Source organism: Mauremys mutica, chromosome 7 (genome assembly GCF_020497125.1).
Source record: "Mauremys mutica isolate MM-2020 ecotype Southern chromosome 7, ASM2049712v1, whole genome shotgun sequence".
Lineage (NCBI taxonomy): Eukaryota > Metazoa > Chordata > Testudines > Geoemydidae > Mauremys > Mauremys mutica.
In genome coordinates this window covers 113,377,021-113,398,727 of record NC_059078.1, presented here as the reverse complement: position 1 = coordinate 113,398,727, position 21,707 = coordinate 113,377,021, and the positions used below count along the sequence as shown (strand labels likewise).

The 21,707-nt window shown below is 44.6% G+C and overlaps 2 protein-coding genes and 1 long non-coding RNA gene across 6 annotated transcripts in view; 1 reads left to right on the top strand and 2 right to left on the bottom strand.

The window, feature by feature from the left end:
- Positions 1 to 794: 794 nt before the first annotated feature.
- PRDX3 (peroxiredoxin 3) lies at positions 795 to 10,785 on the bottom strand. The gene is made up of 7 exons (XM_045023313.1): positions 10,658 to 10,785; positions 10,277 to 10,412; positions 8,960 to 9,101; positions 7,926 to 8,061; positions 5,548 to 5,651; positions 4,223 to 4,388; positions 795 to 1,780 (listed from the first exon to the last, which is right to left on the bottom strand). The coding sequence occupies exons 1-7, from the start codon at positions 10,694 to 10,696 to the stop codon at positions 1,727 to 1,729; spliced, it is 777 nt and encodes a 258-aa protein (XP_044879248.1). The 5' UTR covers positions 10,697 to 10,785; the 3' UTR covers positions 795 to 1,726.
- Positions 10,786 to 12,595: 1,810 nt separating this feature from the next.
- On the bottom strand, positions 12,596 to 19,220 carry LOC123373970. Its single transcript, XR_006580958.1, has 3 exons — positions 19,084 to 19,220; positions 16,309 to 16,438; positions 12,596 to 12,712 (listed from the first exon to the last, which is right to left on the bottom strand). It is a non-coding gene; the product is annotated as an uncharacterized LOC123373970 (long non-coding RNA).
- GRK5 (G protein-coupled receptor kinase 5) overlaps positions 18,643 to 21,707 on the top strand; it is a 224,545-nt gene continuing 221,480 nt past the window's right edge. For 2 of the 4 annotated variants that reach the window (XM_045023312.1, XM_045023308.1), the window contains exon 1: positions 19,277 to 20,064. In XM_045023312.1, the coding sequence (XP_044879247.1) occupies positions 20,013 to 20,064 (52 nt within the window). In that variant the 5' untranslated portion in view covers positions 19,277 to 20,012. The other 2 variants (XM_045023309.1, XM_045023310.1) reach the window with 2 other exon arrangements.

Sequence of the window (21,707 nt, the reverse complement as noted above, 5' to 3'; positions counted from 1 at the left end):
GAAGGATTGAGTGACGACATTTACCCAGAATCACCCGTGACACTGTTTTTGCCCCATCATGCATTGGGATCTCAACCCAGAATTCCAATGGGCAGGGGAGACTGCGGGAACTATGGGATAGCTACGGGATAGCTACCCACAGTGCAACGCTCTGGAAATAGACGCTAGCCTCGGTACATGGACGCACACCACCACATTAATGTGCTTAGTGTGGCCGCGTGCACTCGACTTTATACAATCTGTTTTAAAAAAACGGTTTCTGTAAAATCGGAATAATCCCATAGTGTAGACATACCCTGACTATCACTCTCTTCCGGTCAATGTGCCTAAATGAACACTCCACATGCTCTTGCATGATACAAGAGAAGCCTTTTTCATTGGTAACTGTAGCATTTTGACAGATTAGTCAATTACAGTTTAGAGCAATATTCTCTTAGCAAAGAACTAGCTAGTCCAGCTATCCACTGCTCCAACTTGGTCTCTCTTATAGGCTTCCACCTTCATTCTTTCACATTATTTCTTCTGTACCCCTGCTGAATAAATTCATTTTGTTTATCCAGGATTTTAAGGAGTTTTAACTTATCCAGTTATTCAGCAGCTATTCCTTTGCTCCCTTTGCCACACATATGGTCCAGTTTCTTCTACAGTTATCTGTAGCCTCTAGCAGCTTATAAGTGGTAGTAGGTGGGGCTGTGGGAGATAAAACTTTATGCAACACCACACCCAGTCTCTGGTAAGCAGAGGAGAAAGAACATCCAACTTAGATGGTACTTAGAACAACACTGTAGACAGTCTGCTTTAAGATTAATTTATTGATGATTTCATAGTTTAAGAAAAAAATATATGCTCAAAATCATTTCAGGAGGAAGCCATATTAAATCTTAAACAGACTTAGTGAATCTTCCTACATAATTACACATCAAGCACTACAATATTTGGAAATCTGCATTTAGTGCAACAGACAATTTAAGTGCATGACCAACTATTTCAAAAGGCAAAAACAGTAATTATTAAGCGCCAGTAAATGTATCACAATTAGAGTTAAGTTCACATCTCCACCAGTTCCTAAACCGAATGCAGTTATTCTTCATTTAATGTTCTATATTCCAATACTACTTAGCTGAACGATTGTAGATATTTGTTACTTTGACCTCCAAATCAAGTTTGCATGTGGAAGCAGTTTGGAAAAAAACATGAGCATAATCTGTACAAGGAATTCTTCCATCCCTGCTTAAAGAGCTATTGGCAAATTAAAGGGAACCACGTTCTAGATATTTCTCTGTATCATCCACTCTACAGCTCAGTATTTCCAGCTCTCAGAAACAAGAGTCTATCGTCCAATTTTCATGTGTGCACAGAAAGCCTGGCACCATTTCTATTCTAAGACTGCTTAAAAGGAAGGAGGAAAGGCCAGTACTCCTCCTCCCCCCCTCAGTCACAGACACATATAAACGGGGGGAGATAAAGAAGAGAATGGCTGAATACAGAGATATATGGGACTGCAGTGCACTCTCTCTGGGGGAAAAACAGCTCCAAGAATATGATTTAAAACTAGTTGATTATGTAACTATTTAATGTTTCAGCATTTAACAATTTTTCTTAAACACCAAAAAAAATAATTTGCACTTAAATGCAATCACGGTTGCTTCCTTAGGAAATCCAGCATATGGTTTCTAAGTAACAGTAATAAGGACTCTTTCATTGCCACCTAGCTGTATTTGATGATCTATTTATGCACTTTCTCAAAGTACTCCTTAGAAGCTTCTGGACTTGGCTTGATCTGTAAACAAAGAGATAGTTTTACACAAAGTGTAGGAGATAAAAATTATGACTTTATAGTTAAGATTCCATTTAAGAATACTGTTTATGCTTTAATAAACCACACAGTTATTTCTGTACGTCCACTCACTCATGAGAAGCAATGTACAAAGGTATTTTAACAGAAGTGCAGGCTTCTCAGCTGCAAAAAGAAAACTGAAAAATATTTAACTGCAAGACATTAAAAAAAATGTAAATTAGGACTATCAATCAGTTTTAATCGCACTGTTAATAATAGAATACCAATTTAAATTTATTCTGAATATTTTTGATATTTTTCTACATTTTCAAATATATTTATTTCAATTACAATACAGAACCAAGTGTACAATGCTCACTTTTTTATTTAAAAAATTTGCCCTGTAGAAGAGAAACAAAAAATAGTATTTTTCAATTCACTACATACAAGTATTGTAGTGCAATCTCTTTATTGTGAAAGTACAACTTACAAATGTAGGTATTTCCCCCATATAACTGCACTCAAAAACAAAACAAAGTCCACTCAGCCTACTTCTTGTTCAGTCAATCGCTAAGACAAACAAGTTTTTTTTACATTTACAGGAGATAATGCCCCCACTTCTTATTTATAAAGTCACTTGAAAATGAGAACAAGCGTTCGCATTGGCACTGTTGTAGCTGGCATTGCAAGGTATTTACATGCCAGATATGCTAAACATTTGTATAGCCCTTCATTCTTCAACTTGTAGATTGCACATTTTTACAGTGCAAATATTTGTAACAAAATATAAAGTGAGCTCTGTATACTTGCTATTCTGTGTTGTAATTGAAATCACTATATTTGAAAATGTAGAAAGACATCCAAAATATTTATAATACATGTAAATTGGTATTCTATTATTGTTTGACAGTGCGATTAAAACTGTGATTAATCACACCTATCTTTTTTAATCTCGCGATTAATTGCGATTTTTAAAAATCATCTGACAGCCCTAATTTAAACTGATACAAAACACAAGGCAAATCAAGACAATCCAGGAAGACTGTCATGACAATTAATACGGGAAGCAAGTGAAGACGGCATGTACTCATACGTGTTGGGTGGGTGGAGGGATTTTGTACTCAAAAGAATATAAATGTGAATGTTTTCTCCCTATGTAACTTCTACTACACCTCTACCCTGATATAACGTGGTCCTCGGGAGACAAAAAAAAATCTCACCGCGTTATAGGTGAGACCGCGTTATATCAAACTTGCTTTGCCCCCCCTCCCACCGCCCGCCGTTCTTTGTTCCCTGACTGCCCCCTCCAGAGACCCTCATCCCTAATCACCCCCCATCCCTCTCTGCCCCCTGACAGGCACTCACCGGCAGCGGCAGGAAGCAGAGCAGCCCAGCCCCAGTCTGCTCCACCCTGCCAGCTCCCAGTCATGGCACTCCACTTCCTGCCGTGAGTGCGGAGAGGTTAGGGAAAGGAAGCCCCCTCGCACTCACCTGCGGCGGGAAGTGGAGTGTCGTGGACCCAGCCTGCTCCGCTTTCCTGTCGCTGGGACGCGGCTGGGGAAAGGCCCTGCACTCACCTGCGGCGGGAAGTGGAGTGCCACGGCTGGGAGCTGGCACAGTGGAGCTTGCTGGGGCTGGGCAACTCTGCTTCCTGCCGCCAGTGAGTGTGGGGAGGTTGGGGAAAGGACGCCCTCCGCACTCACCGGCGGCAGGAAGCAGAGCGACACGGCCCCAGCCCGCTCCACTCTGCCACCTCCCAGCCGCAGCGCTCCGCTTCCCGACACAGGTGAGTGCGAGGAGCTTGGGGAAAGGACGCCCCTTGCACTCACCGGCGGCAGGAAGCGGAGTGCTGCGGCTGGGAGCTGGCGGAGTGGAGCGGGCTGGGGCCGGGCTGCTCCGCTTCCACCGCTGCTGGTGAGTGCGGGGGGGGATCCCTTCCTCCAAGCCTCCTCCTCCGAGCGACACAGCTGAGGCCGAGGCGAGGGAAGCAGAGTGGGCTTCTCCCGTCCCCCCGCTAATCCCCCGGGCCACTCTGGGACTGCGGGGCCCCCAAAAGTGCCCTCCCACAGCTCCTTCCCCCCAGACCCTAAGGCGGGAGCCCCTGACCGCCCCCGAGACCCTCTGCCCCTTATCAAACCCCTCAGCAATGGCCTGACCCGACACCCTTAATACACTGCTCAGAGCAGCATGTCAGAGCTTTACTGTGTTGTATGCGAACCCGCATTCTATCGGGTCGCGTTATATCGGAGTAGAGGTATATTGTGAATGCACTTTAATGGTTCAGAGTGAGGGCATCAATTCATACAATGAAAACTTAAAAGACTTTTAAGTTAATGAGTTCTTTCATATTATAGTGCCCAGTCTTCAGACTTTCCATGCAAAAAGGTGGGACATTTTCCAGGATTGGGTCCATATTTTGGATGGTGATACTTAACCAACACATACCGTAGGGGACTCTGGAGTCCAGTTTGCTGGGCAAACCTCTCCATGAGTGTCCACGTACTGGAATGCCTTCACCAAGCGAAGGGTCTCTTCCACACTGCGGCCAACAGGGAGATCATTGATGCTCAGATGCTTGATGATTCCATTAGGATCAATGATGAAGAGACCTCTGTATATGAACAAAGATGTTTAGAACCTTTGCAATATTAATTCTGTATCTTGTTTCTTGTGCATGCTGAAATCTATTTCATAGAGGTGAAGTTATTCTAAATCACTCATACAACAGTGTATGGAACATTTGTACAATACTTACTAAGGTGTACTTTTTGCACAATAAGATAGCTAAGAAGAAGTAACGACAATAGTCAGAACTAAAGATGCTGGTTACAAAAGTATAATCAGAGCATTAATCCCACCCATGCTTTCCAGGTACTGAAAGCACTTCTCCCTATTATTTTAAGGCACCCCAAAATCCATTTAAGGATTTTGAGTGTTGTTTGCATATAGAATACAGGATTTAGTCTAATTGCTAGTTACAAGGATAGCTGGTTATGCATTTAAAAGAATGTCTCAATTTCACCCGTAAACTAAAGTGGTGGAATTAATTAGATTTGGCAACAAATATTGAAGTTCCTTCCTAGCCAATAATTTAGACAAAAAGTTGAGGGTTTTTTTAACAAAGGGGTTATGAAGCAGAGTTAAAGAGAGCTCTGGGATCACTATTGTTCTCTATTACTATATAGCAACGAGAAACAAAACTCATGCGTCCTCAAATACAGAGGGTCAGAAAGGGTCCTCAGAGTGGGGAAAGTACAAAGCAGAGCCAAGCATGCTTTCTTCCTTGCCATCATGTGGCAAATCTCGCTGTGCCATAAATGTGCAGCTAGGAATCCATCGGCACTCAAGAAGGGGCAGATTTGAGCCTCTGTGCTGCTTGACCTCCTCAAAATTGCATGGAGCTCTGCATAAATATTTAGTACTACTCTAACCTATCCTTCCCTCCCCCCCTCAGAGAGATAGGGAAGAGAGCAAGCATTGGGTTAGGAGAGTCTCAAGAACAGAACAGAACATTCTTTCCTCACAAGTGTTCCTGGACAGATAAGTTCCAGAGGCGTCACACCCTGACCTCTCCATAAGGCCATATAAACCCTTCCCCCACCTTCTATAACACTCTACAGAAACTGCAAAACGAGCCAGTTTGACAAGCTGTGTTTCACTCTTACCCAGATTTTTGAGGGGAAAGGGCGTACAATATGGCCCATGCAGTTTTAAACTTGGCACTGTCATAACTAGGGAACAGTAGAGGTTACCAGAGAACAAGGTCCTACCTTAGTGCTAGACCAGGTCCTTCTAATAGCACACCATAATCTCGGGAGATTTGTTTTGTCAGGTCTGACAGAAGCGGGATATTCATATGGCCCAAGCCACCACTCTAGTAGAAATAAATAACAGAAGGGTAAGTTTGAGTGTAATAAGAGTGAAGACTGAATGTCTGTTTAGTTTTTTATATTCATTGCATCACTGCCTACTAGGAGTTCCCTTCAGGAGTCACAGCACTGATAAAACATTCATTCTTGAGCCTTTATTAAACTAGGCTCTTAACATGGTATAATTAGTTCACATGCTTTGAGCAAACTTAATTGCTGGTTTAAAAAAAAAAAATCCACCTCCCTGAGCACGAAGCCTTTCTACATGGATGATTTTCAGACTGCTGACACAGCTGGTACTAGACCACCCATAACAGCAATGGGAAGATTTTGGGGAAAATTATTTCCCCTTATGCACTAGGTGATCACTTTAATTACATAAAAGAGCATCTATTGCACATGATCTACTAAGAGAGATGTCACTTTATTACAGAAATTGAATATCCATATAAGTACAGATGTTTGCATTTTTTTCATGCTACTAATGTTTATTTCTGAACCGTTATATTATGTCAAAGATATTCTGTTTTCTGTATGTAAATACATTCAGTATTTCAAGCACATATTTTCCTATATTTGGGCAGTCGAGTGAGAGAGTGTACTGAATTGTGCAACATTTTGACCGCCAAAGGATAACCTATCCTTGAAATGAGACTGATGAATGTTAGCTTTTCTATTCCTGGCACTGTCAATGAACCAGTGTGCAACCTTAGGCAATCACATAGACCCTGATTCTGCACATACCTATCCATGACAGAACTACTCATACATGTGCATAACTTAACTTACATAAGCGTTAAAGAAATCAAGGACTTTGTTTCTCAGAACCTCCGTTTCTTGCAAAGGCACCATGGGAAGAATACTTTCCCACCTTTATAGAGTGCTTTCAGACCCCTGGATGAAACAGGTGCCAAGTACTACTGCACATGTAAACTTATAAATCAAAGCCAATATTCCCATTTTAGAGTTTTGGTCCAACTTTGTTTAATATGAATACAAACTGATTTGCCCAAGGCAAAGCTTTGTCCAAGTATATTAGGCATGACAGACTTTAACAAAATTAGTTCTCTCTTCTGTCTGCATATTACAAAATAACAGAGAGAGAACGCAACATCAGCTTGTGGGCCTTCACATGAATCTGCAATTACACATAGCTTCAGACTGGTCCTGACCTAGGTACACTTTTGCTAGGAAGCATAAACACAATGAAGCATTTCCATATAACCATATTAGCAACAACTGAAGACATCAGATATGAGCTTTTTTTGAACTGCCCCATTAGGTTTTCTAGTTTGGTTACTGGCAGAAGACCAACATCATTTTGGCATTACTGAATGTAAAGAGACCTGACAGTAAGAACAAGTCCTCCCTAGCACTTCCTCCTTCTCTTAAGGAGTTCGGTGCACCATCTTATTACACAAGAAGTTTTAAGCTTTTTTGTGTCTTAAACAAGGTTGTTAGGAATTTCAGTAACTTTCAGCTGATGCTATAAATCTCCTAACAAGCCTATTATTCTTTGTTTCAATTAAATCAGAAAGAAGTTAGCTACTGATTAACTACTTACTAATTACACATACACAGCAGAGATATGTAGTAACTACTAAATTTTATGTACAAGATCACAAGTAATAACTGCCTTTATTTAAGGCATCTCATAAATAGAATATGCATTATAAGTTTTACTCAGAAGTTAACATTTAATTACACTGTGTAAGCTTCAAGAGTACTCAGACATACACTGGACAGGAAAGCAAAGTATCTGGTTGTGTTACTACTTCAAACACAGAAGTTAGCTATTAGCTAAATATGGCAAAGAAGTTTTTGAGCCTTATACTTTTGAACTATTATCTGTCTCCACATTTTTTATTTTAAAAGAACTAGATGAGGAAGATAGTGCTTCGAAGTTTAATACTTAAAATTAGATCTCATATTAAATATACACACAGAAAAGCTGTCAAATGCTACAGTCAGGTAATTCTTTCTTCTTGTTTGCTTTTTTTTTTAGGCCTGTCCTAAAATAAACTACTATAAACGTATGCACGTTGAATATTTAGGAAATGCCTCTCTATGCACTTGTGTTCAATTAGAGAAAGATTATTCAAAAAGTATAGTGGAAATTTATGCTTGATAGTAAGAGTCTGCACAGAGTTGAATCCTAGCTGAAGTGCTCTTTTGAAGGCAATCAGCATCTTTGCATAAGCAAATACAGGATTTTACACAATTTCTCAATAGCACTCTCCAAAGTGCTGTTAGTGAGAAAACAGCCATGTGACTCATACCTTTCGTGGTGTCTTTGTCCAGGCCAGATGACAAAAGTGAGAATCCACAGATACAGCAACGACCTCACAGTTCACATCACGAAATTCATTAGCTTTGTCACTGAAAGCCACAATTTCTGTCGGGCATACAAAAGTGCTGGGTGAGAAGAGAAGGGTAGTAAATAAAAGAAAGTAAGTAAATTGTAATTATTCCAGATCTAAGCTTCACAAAAAAGTTTTAAAAGAACGAGGAAACATTGGTTTCCAGGCACAAAACACACTGCTGTATTACTTATGTAGCATGTTTTACAGTTCTATTTCATCACTGATTCAAGTTTTCAAGTAGCTGAATCAGTTTCAACAAGTCTCAGAAAAACAGCAATTGCAGTTAAATAGTACACTGATTTTTTGTGTCTACATTTTCAACAAGCAAGACATTTTCATGAGTTCTCATTCTGCTAGCTCTTAGTGAAGATCGTTTGCAGAAAAGTTCTACATTCGAGGAACATGGATGGAGGGATTAAAAATGGAATCCTCTCCCAGCTACCCCACCAGCAAAGCCACTCCACAGCTACTATTGTGGGCTCAGGACTTCATGAGAGTGGCAACCCACAACTCCCATTCTGAACAGCTTTTGTTTACTGGAGCTGCTTAATTACAGATCTACCAGCTTTGCCATAGCCCACCCCTAAGTAAATGCCTTCATGGTGACTCAGAGCTCCAAGGCGCACAGGCAGAGGAGTTCTCTGCAACCAGGATCCCCCTATGCAGGGGACCCAATTCTGTTCTGAAGCACTGGAGGTCCTCCAGAGGCAACAGGATTTGTTCCCAGCTTTACACTTAAAATGAGCCAACAGAACTATTGTTGCAGTATGAAACTTATCTCCTCCCCGACTGTTATCATTCACACTTTAGAAACACATGCTTTCTGCTTGACAAGTCTACCCAGGACAAGGTCAAATGAAATGTTGGTAGAGATAGAAACCCACAACATGCTGTTTCTGTCTGATTGAGCAGGAGTCTAGATAATATTAAAAAAAAAATGTTATACTCACAAATCCAAAGGGTAGAAGAAAAGTACCAGATATTTTCCCTTAAAGTCATCTAGGCTCAATTCTTTGAACTCTCCATTGACAACAGCTGTTCCTTTAAAATATGGGGCATGCTGGGTAACGGCAGGAACAAACCTTGAAGAACCTAGAAAGAATAAATCATACTGTATGTCAGTGGTTCTCAACTATACTCAGAGGAGTCTTCCTGGGGGTATATCAACTCATCTAGATATTTGCCTAGTTTTACAACAAACTACATAAAAAGCACTAGCAAAGTCAGTACAAACTAAAATTTTATGGACAATGATTTGTTTATACTACTTTTTATACTATACACTGAAATGTAAGTACAATATTTATATGCCAATTGATTTATTTTATAATTATATGGTAAAAAAATGAGAAAGTCAGCAATTTTTCAGCAATAGTGTGCTGTGACACTTGTATTTTTATGTCTGATTGTGCAAGTTTTTAAGTGAGGTGAAACCTGGGGGTACACAAGCCAGACTCTTAAAAGGGGTAAAGTAGTCTGGAAAGGTTGAGAGCCACTGCTGTACTTTTAAACTATTAAACAGATACTTTTAAACTATTAAATAAGTTAATCAACCAGAGTAGTATATAGGAATGCCTGACAATTTTGAGTATCAGAGGGGTAGCCGTGTTAGTCAATTTTGAATCAACTATCATGTAATGGCTCAAGATCCACCATATTGTAGTAGGAATATATTTATTTGTGCTCATCATATTATGTTAGGAACGTTTTTTGCCTTTTTATGTTATAGCAATGGGGGGGAGGTTACATGTTTGAGAAGCAAAGATACTCAGTGTACAAAGGTGACATTTTAGAAGTGTATGCTTTCCAACTCAATACTGTAAAGAGAAAAAACTTTAGTCACTTTGCCTGCATGTTATCCAGACAAAGATCAACGTTTCACAACTGTGGAACTGCAGATTTTTTTTTGCAGATCTGCAGGGGACGTTACCATTCCAAGAATATACAGTCCAACCCTGCCCTGCTCATAGTCTCTAGCAAGAGGTCACCTTTTTAGCAGCATCCGCACATCAGTTTAGGATGAAGGGCTCCTTTACAAGTGAAGAAGTTAGCGAGAGGCGGAAGCCGGAGAGGAATGGATTTTGCAGGCGTGTGATTGATTGACCCACAAGCCCCAGGGAGCTGCTCCGAGCTACACTGTAACCCCTGCGGCTGTTCAGTCCCACCCACGTGGGGGCCCCGGCAGAAGCACCCGCTTGCCCGCCACGCGCTAGGGCGGCTGACTCTCCTTGGCGGGGCGGCGGCGGCGAGGGGTGGCTCGGACTTACTGGTGCTGAAATGGAGCCGGGGAAGGGGCAGTTCTGCCTGAGCGGTGCATTTCCTCCCGCCGGCGGTGGCAGCAGGAACCGGGGGCCGCAGGGCAGCCGCGCAGGCCCCCCAGGACAAGGGAGTTGCTCGGGCTACCTGGAAGGAGAGAGGGCAGAGATTCGGCACGTGCAGGAGGGTGCTCAGGGGGCCGGCCGGGAGCATGCAGCGTGCACGGGGTGGGGGGAGCCCCGTGCCCCCAGGATTGGGGGCGGGGTGACCTACCCATCCCGGAGCCCTGCAACCAAAGGGGCTCAGTGCCCCAGAAACTGGCCTCCCGAGCGCCCTGCAGCCAGCCTCCCCCCCCGTGCCCGGCAGGGCGGGAGCGGAGCCCACACACTCACCGAGGGCCTCAGCAACCTTCGCAGGGCAGCAGCAGCCATCTTCGGGGCGGCTGAGTGACAGGCGGGCCCGGCCGGCGGCGCTGCAAAGCCGGGAGCGGAGCGGGGCGGGGCCGCCGCGCAGGGGGCGGAACCGGCCTGGCTGCCGCTGCGGGGCTGGCTGGCGCCGCCGGGCTGTGTGAATCAGATCGCCCAGGGCGGCAGGTTTCTCAGAGAGCGATGGGGAGAGAGCCCAGAGGGAGCCCTGAGCCAGAGCTTAGCGGGTGGGTGCCTGGCTCCCCGCAGTGCCCCTGGGGAGCCACCCACCCGCTCCGCACCCTGAGATGTGCCGAGCCTGGGAGCCACCCACCCGCACCCCGAGTCTGAACTTAGGAGGATCCACCTGCCCAGCTCTTACTCACAGGGGATCCACCAGCACCTAACTCCAGAGTATCCCCCTTTCCCCTGCACGCTGAAAAAGCCCAAATGCAACCCCTACCATGGGAGAGCCACCTTACTGCACCCTGGGGAAGACTGAGCCTCACTGCATCCTGGTTTCACCCATCCCAAACTCACCCAGGGAATCCAGCTCCTCTTCACACTGAAAGGCCTGAACCCACCCCACATCTAATGCCCCACCCTGGGGGGAAAGCCTGAATTTGACCCTTCTACCCTAACTCCCCCATGCTGCAAAGAAACCATTGATTCAACCACACCACATCCTGGACAAGACCTAAACGCAATCACTACACCCCACCTCAAGCTGGCCACCCTTGCTGTATGGAAAGCCTGGACTGCCACAGCTCCCTGCCTTGGAAAATCCACACTTGCCAAACCTGGGTGGGAAGGCAGTTCAGATCATAAGCAAAGGGGGATGAAAAAAGACCTGAGAGTGGGAAGAAGGTACAAAAGGGACACAAAAATATAATGTGGTGACTAGCTGCTGTGACTCATCTCTCCTACTTGGGGAGAGGGGAGGGATTACAGTACTGTAGCCACATGTGGCTAAATTAGGCCTGGCCTAGTAATAAGAGAGAAGCCTCCAGAGATCTAAAGGGGGAGTTTGCTTGTGGCCTGCCTGCTGGGTGGCAAAGGCAAAGAGGAGGAAAAGCTCCGAAAATGCTGATTAAGGGCTTTAGCCAGCCTGAATTATCCCACACAGACCTTAGAAGAAGCATTGTGGGATTCCTGACCCAAGGGAGGAAAACCCACTTGAGTTATCAGCACACATCCCAGAAACAGATGCCTCACATAAGAGGAAGAGCTGATGGGAAGCATCAAATACACTCCAGAAAAAGGGCTCTGTGACTCCAGGCTCAAAGAGGGAAAACTACCTACCTGAAATATTGCACAGGTCCAGAAGGAGGGCTGTGGTAACCCTGAATCAAGAGGGAACAAAGGTTGGACTCCAAGTAATAAAAATGAATTGGATATGCTGTCAGAGATCTAATAAATGAAACCTCAAAAAGGGGAGATCATGGTTGAAGGGTTCTGGCCTTGAAATGATTTCTTGAAGAATCAAAGAGGAACTAAGGGAACAATACGTGCAGAGGCAGGTTGTGCCACAAAGGGATGGTTGCCTGTCACAGTTGGGCTTCCTAAATATGTTCCTTGTACCATTTATTATCACTGTATTCCCAAATATTTGAGGCACTCTGACACTAAGGGCTGTATAAAAACCTTCTGGGGGAAGGATATGGTCTCTGTTTTTTCAGTAATATATGGTGACGTGAGTGTTCTGCTCATTAGACCCTCTTTAGTTAGCCTCTGTTTCATATGCGGGGAAGTTGTATGGGAAAGAAATTCTAGTAAGGGGCTGACAATCATCACCATTTGCTACCTGCTGTAGCTGCGAAAATAGCACATGCAGGAAGATAAAATAATTTTTATTGCCTCTAATCCAAGGTTCTGATTTAAATCAATATTTGCTGGTAAAAAGGTACTAAAATTAAGGTATTTAAAGCTCCATATTTTTTTTTCCAACTGTGGCCTTGATTACTGTTCTGCTGGCTTTCAGCTCTTGTGCTTCACTTTGTAAGTTTGACACCAGGGTACATGATGTGGTTGACATCTGAGATCCTAGGAGAGAGAGAAACAGTTCTCTGCTCAGAACGTCCCACAACTGATCATGGGTAGGCAGACTACTGGCCCCAGGTAGAGCCTCACTAACTTCCAGCTACATATTATCAATTGCTGGACTGAGGCCTTTGAGCCTGATAGAAACCCCACTTAAGGCAAGGGGAGACTTCCCATTGACTGTCTGCAAGGGACTTTGGATCAGGCATTTGGGCCTAATCAGAAAAGATGCTGAGCCAAGTGATGTAGTGGGCACTGGACTGGGACTTCGGCTCTGCTACTAGCCTGCTAGGTGACCATTAGCAAATATCTACCATTTATCTCTATTTTATAGATGGGGAAATTGAGGCACAGAATGATACTTGCCTCCTTTTGTAAAGCACTTCAAGATCTCTTGATGAAAATCGCTATATGATTCTGTGAGAGTTGAGGGTTTAAAGCACCTTAGCATCTGAAAGGATCACTACCAGTGAACAAACTATTTCCACACTCCAAATTTGATAGATCCCTAAAGGAAGAGAAAGGGACAGGGGCAAGGGCTCTTTTTTTCCCCCTTCCCATCTCCCACTGCCGTGGTGAAGCTAACGTCTGACTTCTTGCTGATTCTGATGTGGCCACTTTCTGAATAACAACTCCATTTTTATTTTTGTTTCCTTCTGGCTGTCTTCTTGACAGTCAGTGCACTCAAAGTACTTAAATTGCTATTAGTCACTTCTCTGCTTCAAGACAACATGATCACACAAGGGATTTAGAAACCGTGGGAGAAGTTACAGGGACCTGCAAATTCCATATTTCATAGATGTAAACCAAAACAAAGAGATGGGTTGGCAGTCATTCATGTTGAGAATGTGCTGCATCACCCCAGTGCTGTTGCTATGTTGCAGCCTCTCTCCTTATGCAAAGGACTCTGTAAACATTATATGGTACACTGTCTGCAAAGGCTGTTGCATAGGCCAGCCTAGTCTCAACCAGGGCCGCCCAGAGGATTCAGGGGCCTGGGGTCTTTGGCAGTGGGGGGGCCCCGCTTTGGCGGTAATTTGGCGGCAGGGGGTCCTTCCGCTCTGGGACCCACCGCCTAAGTGCCCCGAAGACCCACGGCGGGGCCCCCTGCAGCCGAATTGCCACCGAAGACCCAGAGCGGAAGAAGCTCCTGGGGCCCGGGCCCCGCGAGAGTTTTCCGAGGCCCCTGGAGCGAGTGAAGGGGCCCCAAAAACCTCTTGTGGGAATCCCTGCAGGGCCTGGGGCAAATTGTCCCCCCCCGGGTGGACCCGGTTTCAACCTACTGCCATGGAACATCAGTGGGAGCTCATGGGGGGGGGCGGGTTTCAGCAATTTGCGGGGCTGGACCTAACTCACTTTCAAACATAGGCCAGCTTAGAGATGGGGTGTGTGTGGGTGTGTGTGTGTGTGTGTGTGTGTGTGTGTGTGTGTGTGTGTGTGTGTGTGTGAGAGAGAGAGAGAGAGAGAGAGAGAGAGATGTTTCCTCCAGATGGCAAAGGCACCTGGTACGCATGGTGCCTTATCCTGACACTTTCAATGTACAGTCCTCAGGCCAGGAGGCTGCTGCTCTAGAGGCAGGCTAAAGTTGGGTGTTGCTGCAGCATTCATGGCTCTAGATCTGTGAGCCCACCCTGCTGATGACTCATCTATTATAATGGCTCATAGCGCTCTGCTTAGCTGCCCTCCTTTTATTGTTACAGTGATGCATTTGTGCCTTTATAGTTCAGGCTGTCAGCATTTTATTTATAAACCCCTGTTTTCCTATAAACGAAAGGGCTGCCAGCCCTGCTTTTCCTGATGTCCAGCAGTCCTTAAAGGTTTTAAGGGGATGTGTGAGGCTTTTCTGAGCTGCTTTAAATGAAAAATACCTTAATTTGTAAGAGTTTAAATAGATCTCCTTTATTTATACCTTTATTCATCTGAGCTTCAATATTTCCCTCCCCCCTACACACACAAACATTAGGCTACTCTCTTCCTCCTGCCCCCATTTCCTTGCTACAAAGGGAAGCACAGTTGTGCTAGGGGCCTGATCCTCTACCACACTTGTGAGAAGAATCAGGCCTCAGTTCATGGAAGTAGGCAGATAATTGACAAAGGAAGAAGTGGAGCCTTGACACCCGTTCTCCTCCTGCCTCCTAATCTATCTGCATGAACTGGAATTCCAGGGCAATGTAACACATGCACTTGAGGCATGGGATTTCAGAGCAGTAACAGAAGGGGAGCAGAATGATTAGATTATTCTAGGTAGTGTCCTCCCCTAGCTGGGAACAGAACCAGGGATTTTCAGATGAAAATCTCCTCAACAGTGAATGCTGCTCAGAACAGTGTTGGCATCTAATCCTTGGTTTCTATTGGGTTCCCCCAACTTTCTCCTTTAGATGTGTAGAGGAGGGGAGAAAACTGCATAGTGGGGGGATCACTGAGAGGTTGGCCACTGAGCTAGCCATGCTGCTGTGGGACAGGGTACCTCTCTGGAAAGGCATTGGCGCCTAGATTCAACCTGGATACTCCAGATCTATCCCCATTTAAGGCTGTGCATTTTGCCCACCTCCTCTCAGCAATGCTATTATGAAAAGAAGTGCAAGCTAGGTGCCTTGAGTGAATGCCTAGGGTCTCAGAGAGTATGTATTCAGGACAGCTAGCCTATCCTGCTGCTTGTGCTGTTTTTAGCACACTAGCTAGGGAGGGATAGCTCAGTGGTTTGAGCATTGGCCTGCTAAACCCAGGGTTGTGAGTTCAATCCTTGAGGAGGCCACTTAGGGATCTGGGGCAAAAAATTGGTCCTGCTAGTGAAGGCAGGGGGCTGGACTCCATGACCTTTCAAGGTCCCTTCCAGTTCTAGGAGATTGGTATATCTCCAATTATTACCTATTACCCTTATTAGCTCAATGAGCCTGGAATCGTACCCCCAGCTCCAAGAGTGATTATATCTTAACACTGACCTGTTTTGTGTGAGCCCTTTCCTCACCTTAGTAGAAAACAGGGAAACTGAACTACCCCCTCCTCTCTGTACATGGTCCATTTAACACAGGATGGAAGATATCTGTTTCTGGGTGCCCTTTGCTACTATTGTTTGTAATTTAATTGTCTGTGACTTTGCTGAGAAGGCACAAAGATGAAGAAAGTCCTTGCTTCAAGAGCTTACAACGTAAGGCCCCCGTATAGTAACAAGCTCTGCACAGATGCAGGGGCCCGTCCACAGAGCCAGAGGCCTCTTCCTGCCAGTAGATTGCTGCAGGCTCACTCTTGCACTTCCACTGTAGAGACAGATCTGAAGGACAGACTTCCTTGTGCCCATGCAGAGCCCCACTGGGGACTTGACGGTGGAAGTGGAGCCTAGTAGACTAATGTAGGAAAGAGGATGGAGGGGAAAGTCTACAGGACACTTTTTTTTTAAAGTTATGAATCTAACTCTATCAAGCACCAAAGCATTGCACTGAGCTGCATTATTTAAAAGCGTTTTATTTAGAAGGGGTTGTCTCCATTTTATTTTTTGTACACTGACGAAAAAAGATGCCTAGGGTGATGGTTTTTAATCATTCAAAAAACCCCTCCCCATTATTTTTAACAGCAATAGGTGGGCTAAGCATTTCAATTACCAGGAATGTGAAGATGACCTCAGCATTCACTTCCCCAACAAGCTCAAAGTGTGGGCAAACGACACATGCGATAGGACTTCAGAAGATGGTGCATCTGTTGCATATGTGATGAAAGCTGCAGTGTTTTTCCCTATGAAGTACAATAAAAAACACATTCACAAAGCAGGTAGCCCTCAATCCATCTCTCCATCCCCTAGAGCAGCTTTAGATTCTTCTGCCATGTGTGAAATGAAACTTCCTTGGGTATATAGTGGCAAAACCAATATTTGATTCAGCAGGTGCATGTAGGTCTGTTTTTAAGTGCTCAGCTTCCACAAACTGGGGCCAGGTTTTCAAAAGAGCTTTTCATTTAGGCACCTAAATAAGGGTTTGATGGTTGGTGCTGCGCTATTTTGAAAATCTGGTCCTAAAAGTTCAGTCTGTGGTGCCTCCTGCAACAAGCAAGAGTGAAATTTCCATCGACTTCAATGGATGCCTGAGCAGGCCCCAAGTTCCTAGGAAAAAAATATTTCCTATTGATTAAGAGTCTGCTCCTGGACAGTGCTGAGTGCACATGTGTTCTATTAGTATTAACGGGAGTTAAGGTTGTTTGGCATGTTGCGGGCTGCAGTGAGAACTTCAGGGGGTGGGAGGCCAAGGCACTAATCCTGCAAGCTGTTCCTCACAAGTGAACCCCTGCCCCTACCTCACTGATGTGTGGGCATAGGACTGTACATCATCTGGCAAGATCAGGGCTTACATGACCACTTCAGCTTATGGAAGACCTACTTCCAAGTGACTGCTTATTGTAAACTTGCTTCTGCTCAAGTATCCTGTTGTGGGGAGGGTGAATAGGATGAATTCAAGAAAGAAGCTGCACCATGAGGTAAGAAAAGAAAATGGTTTCACTTGTATTTCATTTGTTTGAATATGAAAAATGTTATTTAAAATAGTTGCCCTGTCTTCTGACACCAATGTCCTGTTCTGACCTCATCATCATCCCTCTGTTGAGGGGTAGCAGATGTTTGGGGTCTTATATATCATCCCCCCAGTAATGGAAAAATTTGATGTAGAGTTTGGCTATAGTCTAAATGTCTTTTACTTACACATAAACATTAGACCTCGGACAGAGGTGGTCAAACAGCATATGGGGTAATCTCTTTCAGGAGTCTTAGCCCAACACCAATGCCTGCTTCCCAGGAAGCACTCTAGCTCCAGAACCTTGCATCTCTGACACAAAAAATAACTAACCGAAACATAGCATGTCTCCCCACTAACTGAGCACTTGCTCACATGTTAAGATGACTTGGAAGACAGTGTAGTAGCAGCCCCTGCTGACATCATGTGCAAAAGAGCATTTAATATTGTGATAAAAAATGCCATTTCACTATGTTCAGAAATCACAATGTAGTAGGAGGTCTGAGTATCATTTTTCCCAGACAGTTTTGCCTGGCTGTCAGAAAGGAATATAACTTTAGCTTGGGGTATAATCAGCATGCACACAAAGATAGGAAGACATGGTGATTATATCATACTTGCAAGAAGATGCTGAGCACTTTAATCTGGGTCGCTTCACAAGGATTTAATTAATGCAGATAAGAAGGGGGTTCATTGAATGTAATGAGTCTGGTCCTGATCTTGTTTATGTGGCTGTCATTACCTTGGCTTCTGTGGAGTGACTCGATTCACAGAGGTGTAAATAAAATCAGAATCATGCTAATATATGGCACCTGTTCTATATAGCAGACATTCAAATACAGGAATAGAGGTAGGATTCAAGTTGTCTAGTCTTGAAAATTTCCCCCTGGGCTAAATGTTCCTTTCAGTTACACATGTATGACCCCCCCGAAATTAATGGTCTTACGTGAACATAGCTGAAAGCAAGGTTCCCACTTAAGTTAGTGGAGTTATTTAGGGATGGCTGTATAAGGAGGAAAAAAGTGCAGTCAAACTGACAAGATCTCCTTATGCTTCCTAACCCACAATTTTAAGATGTCAACAACATTTAAAAAGCCACTGCTGGTTAGGAAGATTTGTTTGTTTTTAAAGATGTTTGGGTTTGGATAAACATTCCCTAGTTTGCAAACTAACTATTCTGTGGCTATGCTGATAGATGAGCATCTAACCAACTTGAAATGAAAGTACCCAAATCCAAAAGTGAAATTGATCAGCCTGTTTTCATTAGCTATAAAAGGCACACAGTAAGCACATGTCCTATAAAGTAAGTAATAATGCAGTTGTTCATAATACAGGTAAGGACACTTTTGTTTTAAAAACGGTGGCCTGACTGTTGCAGTTGCTGAGCACACTTCCTTTCAGTTCAAGTCGCTGGGAGCGACTTTTTTAAGCTGAGGAGGCGAAATCTTGGCCTTAATAAAGTCAATGGCAAAACTCCCATTGCTTGTAATGGAGACAGGATTTCGCTTCGTGTCCTGGCGACTCTACCTCCATTAGACACTGCCTACCACGAGCCACTGGATGGCGCCCCAGTACAAGCTGAACTCTGCCGTGGGGCTGTGGCTGATTAACTCCGCGGAGCGAGCCCAGCTGCTGCTGGTAAAGTAGCGTTATAAATCACTACTGAGAACAGAGAAATGCACGAAGCGCCTGCCCCCAACCCCTACTCGTTTGAATCGCGTTGCTCGTGGGTCCGTAACCTCTGAAGAAGTGAGACCTACAGGAAACCAAGCGTCCTTTGCGGCTCGGTTTATGCAACTCAGCAAGGGTCTCTGGAAACAATCGTTAACAGTCTATGGTGCGCAAAGCATCTTTCTCCCCCGCCCCCCCGCAGCATACCGTAAAGAGAACACATGAGAAGACTAATACACGAGACTGCCTGGCTTTGTCTCCATTGCGCAGACGTCGGCAGTAAATTCATAACTTCGTGCAAACCCAGGGAGCGTGGAAGCGTTTTTGCACGACGCGTTGGGCATGGCGCTCTCCCAGCCTTCCACCGAGCTTCAGCGGTTCCGAAGTAATGTGAGCATTTCGTTGAACTTGGGTGATGGAAGCCTCCTGTTAATGGTGATTTCCCCACCGCTTTCCTCTGTCGCTCATTCCCCCCCCCCCCCCCGAAAAGCAACGAGCAGCCACTAGTGTCCTACTTCCAGGAACTCTGAAATACTTTGCAGGGGATTAAACATACTCCCCCACCCCCTCAATTGCTTGGGCTGTTGGTTGCTTGCCTATGTTATGCAGATGATCTGCTGCATTTGTAGCCTCCCAAAACAGCTAGATGTAATGTGTCATAGCCCCTGTACGGCCCTGGCAACTCCCCGTCCTCTGGGTTTACGTAATGGAGGTCTCCTCAAGGTGCAAGCCAAAACCAAGAGCAGGCGCTCAGCCTACAAATCCCAGCATTCCCGGCCCCGTAGCGCTGAGGATTGAACCAGCTGTTGAGGATGGCGCCTGCGCAATGCTGTGAAACCAGCTTCATAGTACCACACCCCCGGGGAGGGAGGGAGGCAGCAGCATCTGAAACATTAAACCATCAGAGAGAGCCGGGGGGGGAGGAGAATGGAGTAGCAGAGCAATAGAGAGGGGGAGAAAATATTAGTGAGGGGAGAGCTAGCAGTGACTTTCTTAAAGGAAACTCCAGGAGGGGGGAATAAGGAGGAATAATGCACTAGAGGAAGGAGGCTGATAGTCGTTACAGAGAACCAGCAGCACCTATAGCAATTGACATCCTGCTGCAGTGCCGCTACCTTCGCTGACTGATACTGTCAATGGAGCTGGAAAATATTGTTGCCAATACGGTCTTGCTGAAAGCCAGAGAAGGTAAGAGAAAGAAACAGCAAGGGAGATGGAGCATCCCTGTCGCATTTACCCTCCTGGTAGGGGTAGGCAATGCATTGCCGGAGGAAGGGGGAAATGCACACGGGGGATTTTTAGACCCCGTGCTGATCCCGATCCTGTTCCCTCTCCAGGTTGCATGTGGTTGAACCTGAGTTTAAAATGCGTATTTGAAACAAAAGAATGTTTATCTCTAGCTGTGAGGAGGTTCCGTGGGAGGATATTTTTGAGCTCGCAGAGATTATAATGGTAAAATATTCACCGCTTCTCTCCAATCTGATCCCACAGATTGTGCTATCTCAGAGTCTATTGTTAAAGGTCAGCTGCAGATGCATTCATTCAAAAGGGTTAGCAAATATGCAAACAGCCTTTTATTCTGTATGGTGCGACTGGCAGAATACAGCCGTTGCCTTATTCGGCATTATCAGGTGATATAATGTTGCTGGTAACTATCCATTTTAAATAATTTTTTAAATCCTAATCCAGTTTTATGTGGAAAATCGAGTAAATGCAAATGGAGCGAGGTGACATGTAATTAGCTCCTACGGTGCATATGAAAAGGGACCTCGATCTGCAAAATAATGCACGGTTTCGGAGGGGATTTTGTGTGTGAATAGCTGAACTGGCGGCTGTTTCTTTGCTTGCTGTGTTACCAACAGATGATTGTATGAAACTGCTATTGAACGTTCTGGTTTGAAAGGCAGATCTGGTTAGATTTGTGAGAGGTGGTTGATGCTTGAAGGAGGGGGGGCTGGGAAGAGAGGCTAACAGAAAACCCTCGCTAAAAATTATTGGTGCTCATCCTTTTAAAAACGCAATATATACGTTAAAAATATCCGGGCGAACTACAGAGCTAGCTGCATTGCCGAAGATGACTCTTAAAAAAAACCCTGGTGTGTACAGCATGTTTTCAGAGGGGGAAGTGGTTTTCTGGTTTGAATGATCAGGTTTCTACTGAGCCTGGCTGAGAGGGTACCCTGTGCGAGGCTCTCACATCTTGAGAGGATCATAACGGAACAGCTCATTAACCTGGCTTGCAGTATTTAATATTTTCATTCACTGCGTTTGATGAATGAAGAACCCCTTGCCAAAAACATAATGACTCCCATGTCTTCATTATCTCGCACATCTTTCCCATTCTCAGGCTCAGCCCTGTGTTTATATGGCACGCACGGATCTCAGCGGGACTTTCATTAGATAATGCAGCAGGGTATCTTTTAGCTGTTAAACTTGTGGAAATTAAATCGCTCCTTGGAAGGTTCCATTCACTAGAAAAAACCATCTGATCCTTATTTCAAATGGTCACCCCCCCTTTTTTTTTCTTCATGGGGGGGGATGTAAGTTTCCATCAACAATAGCAGTCTTCATTGTTTGTGGTGTCCCGTCCCCCCCACCCCTTCGGTAATAACACATTTGATCCTTTGAATTTGAAAACATCACTTTTATGGGTCTCCAGTGTTTTAATGTAGAGGTAGCTTCCTTCCATTGTCTAATCCTGATGGTATTAGAATTCTTCTGTGTGGGAAGGACAGTGTGAACACCTGTGTGAAAGACATTGTATTCCACTGATGGCTAAGAGCTGGGGCGGGGGGAGGAGGGGGGAACACTAGCGAAAACATCTGTGAGGA

What these genes read in the sequence shown, in the direction of transcription:
- PRDX3 (XM_045023313.1), bottom strand. Translation starts at nt 10,696, where the DNA reads ATGGCTGCTGCTGCCCTGCGAAGGTTGCTGAGGCCCTCG. An exon ending in TTCTTCTACCCTTTGGATTT is followed by an intron (nt 8,062 to 8,959) that starts GTGAGTATAACA and finishes CTTCTCACCCAG; the next exon opens with CACTTTTGTATGCCCGACAG. An exon ending in GGACCTGGTCTAGCACTAAG is followed by an intron (nt 4,389 to 5,547) that starts GTAGGACCTTGT and finishes GTTCATATACAG; the next exon opens with AGGTCTCTTCATCATTGATC.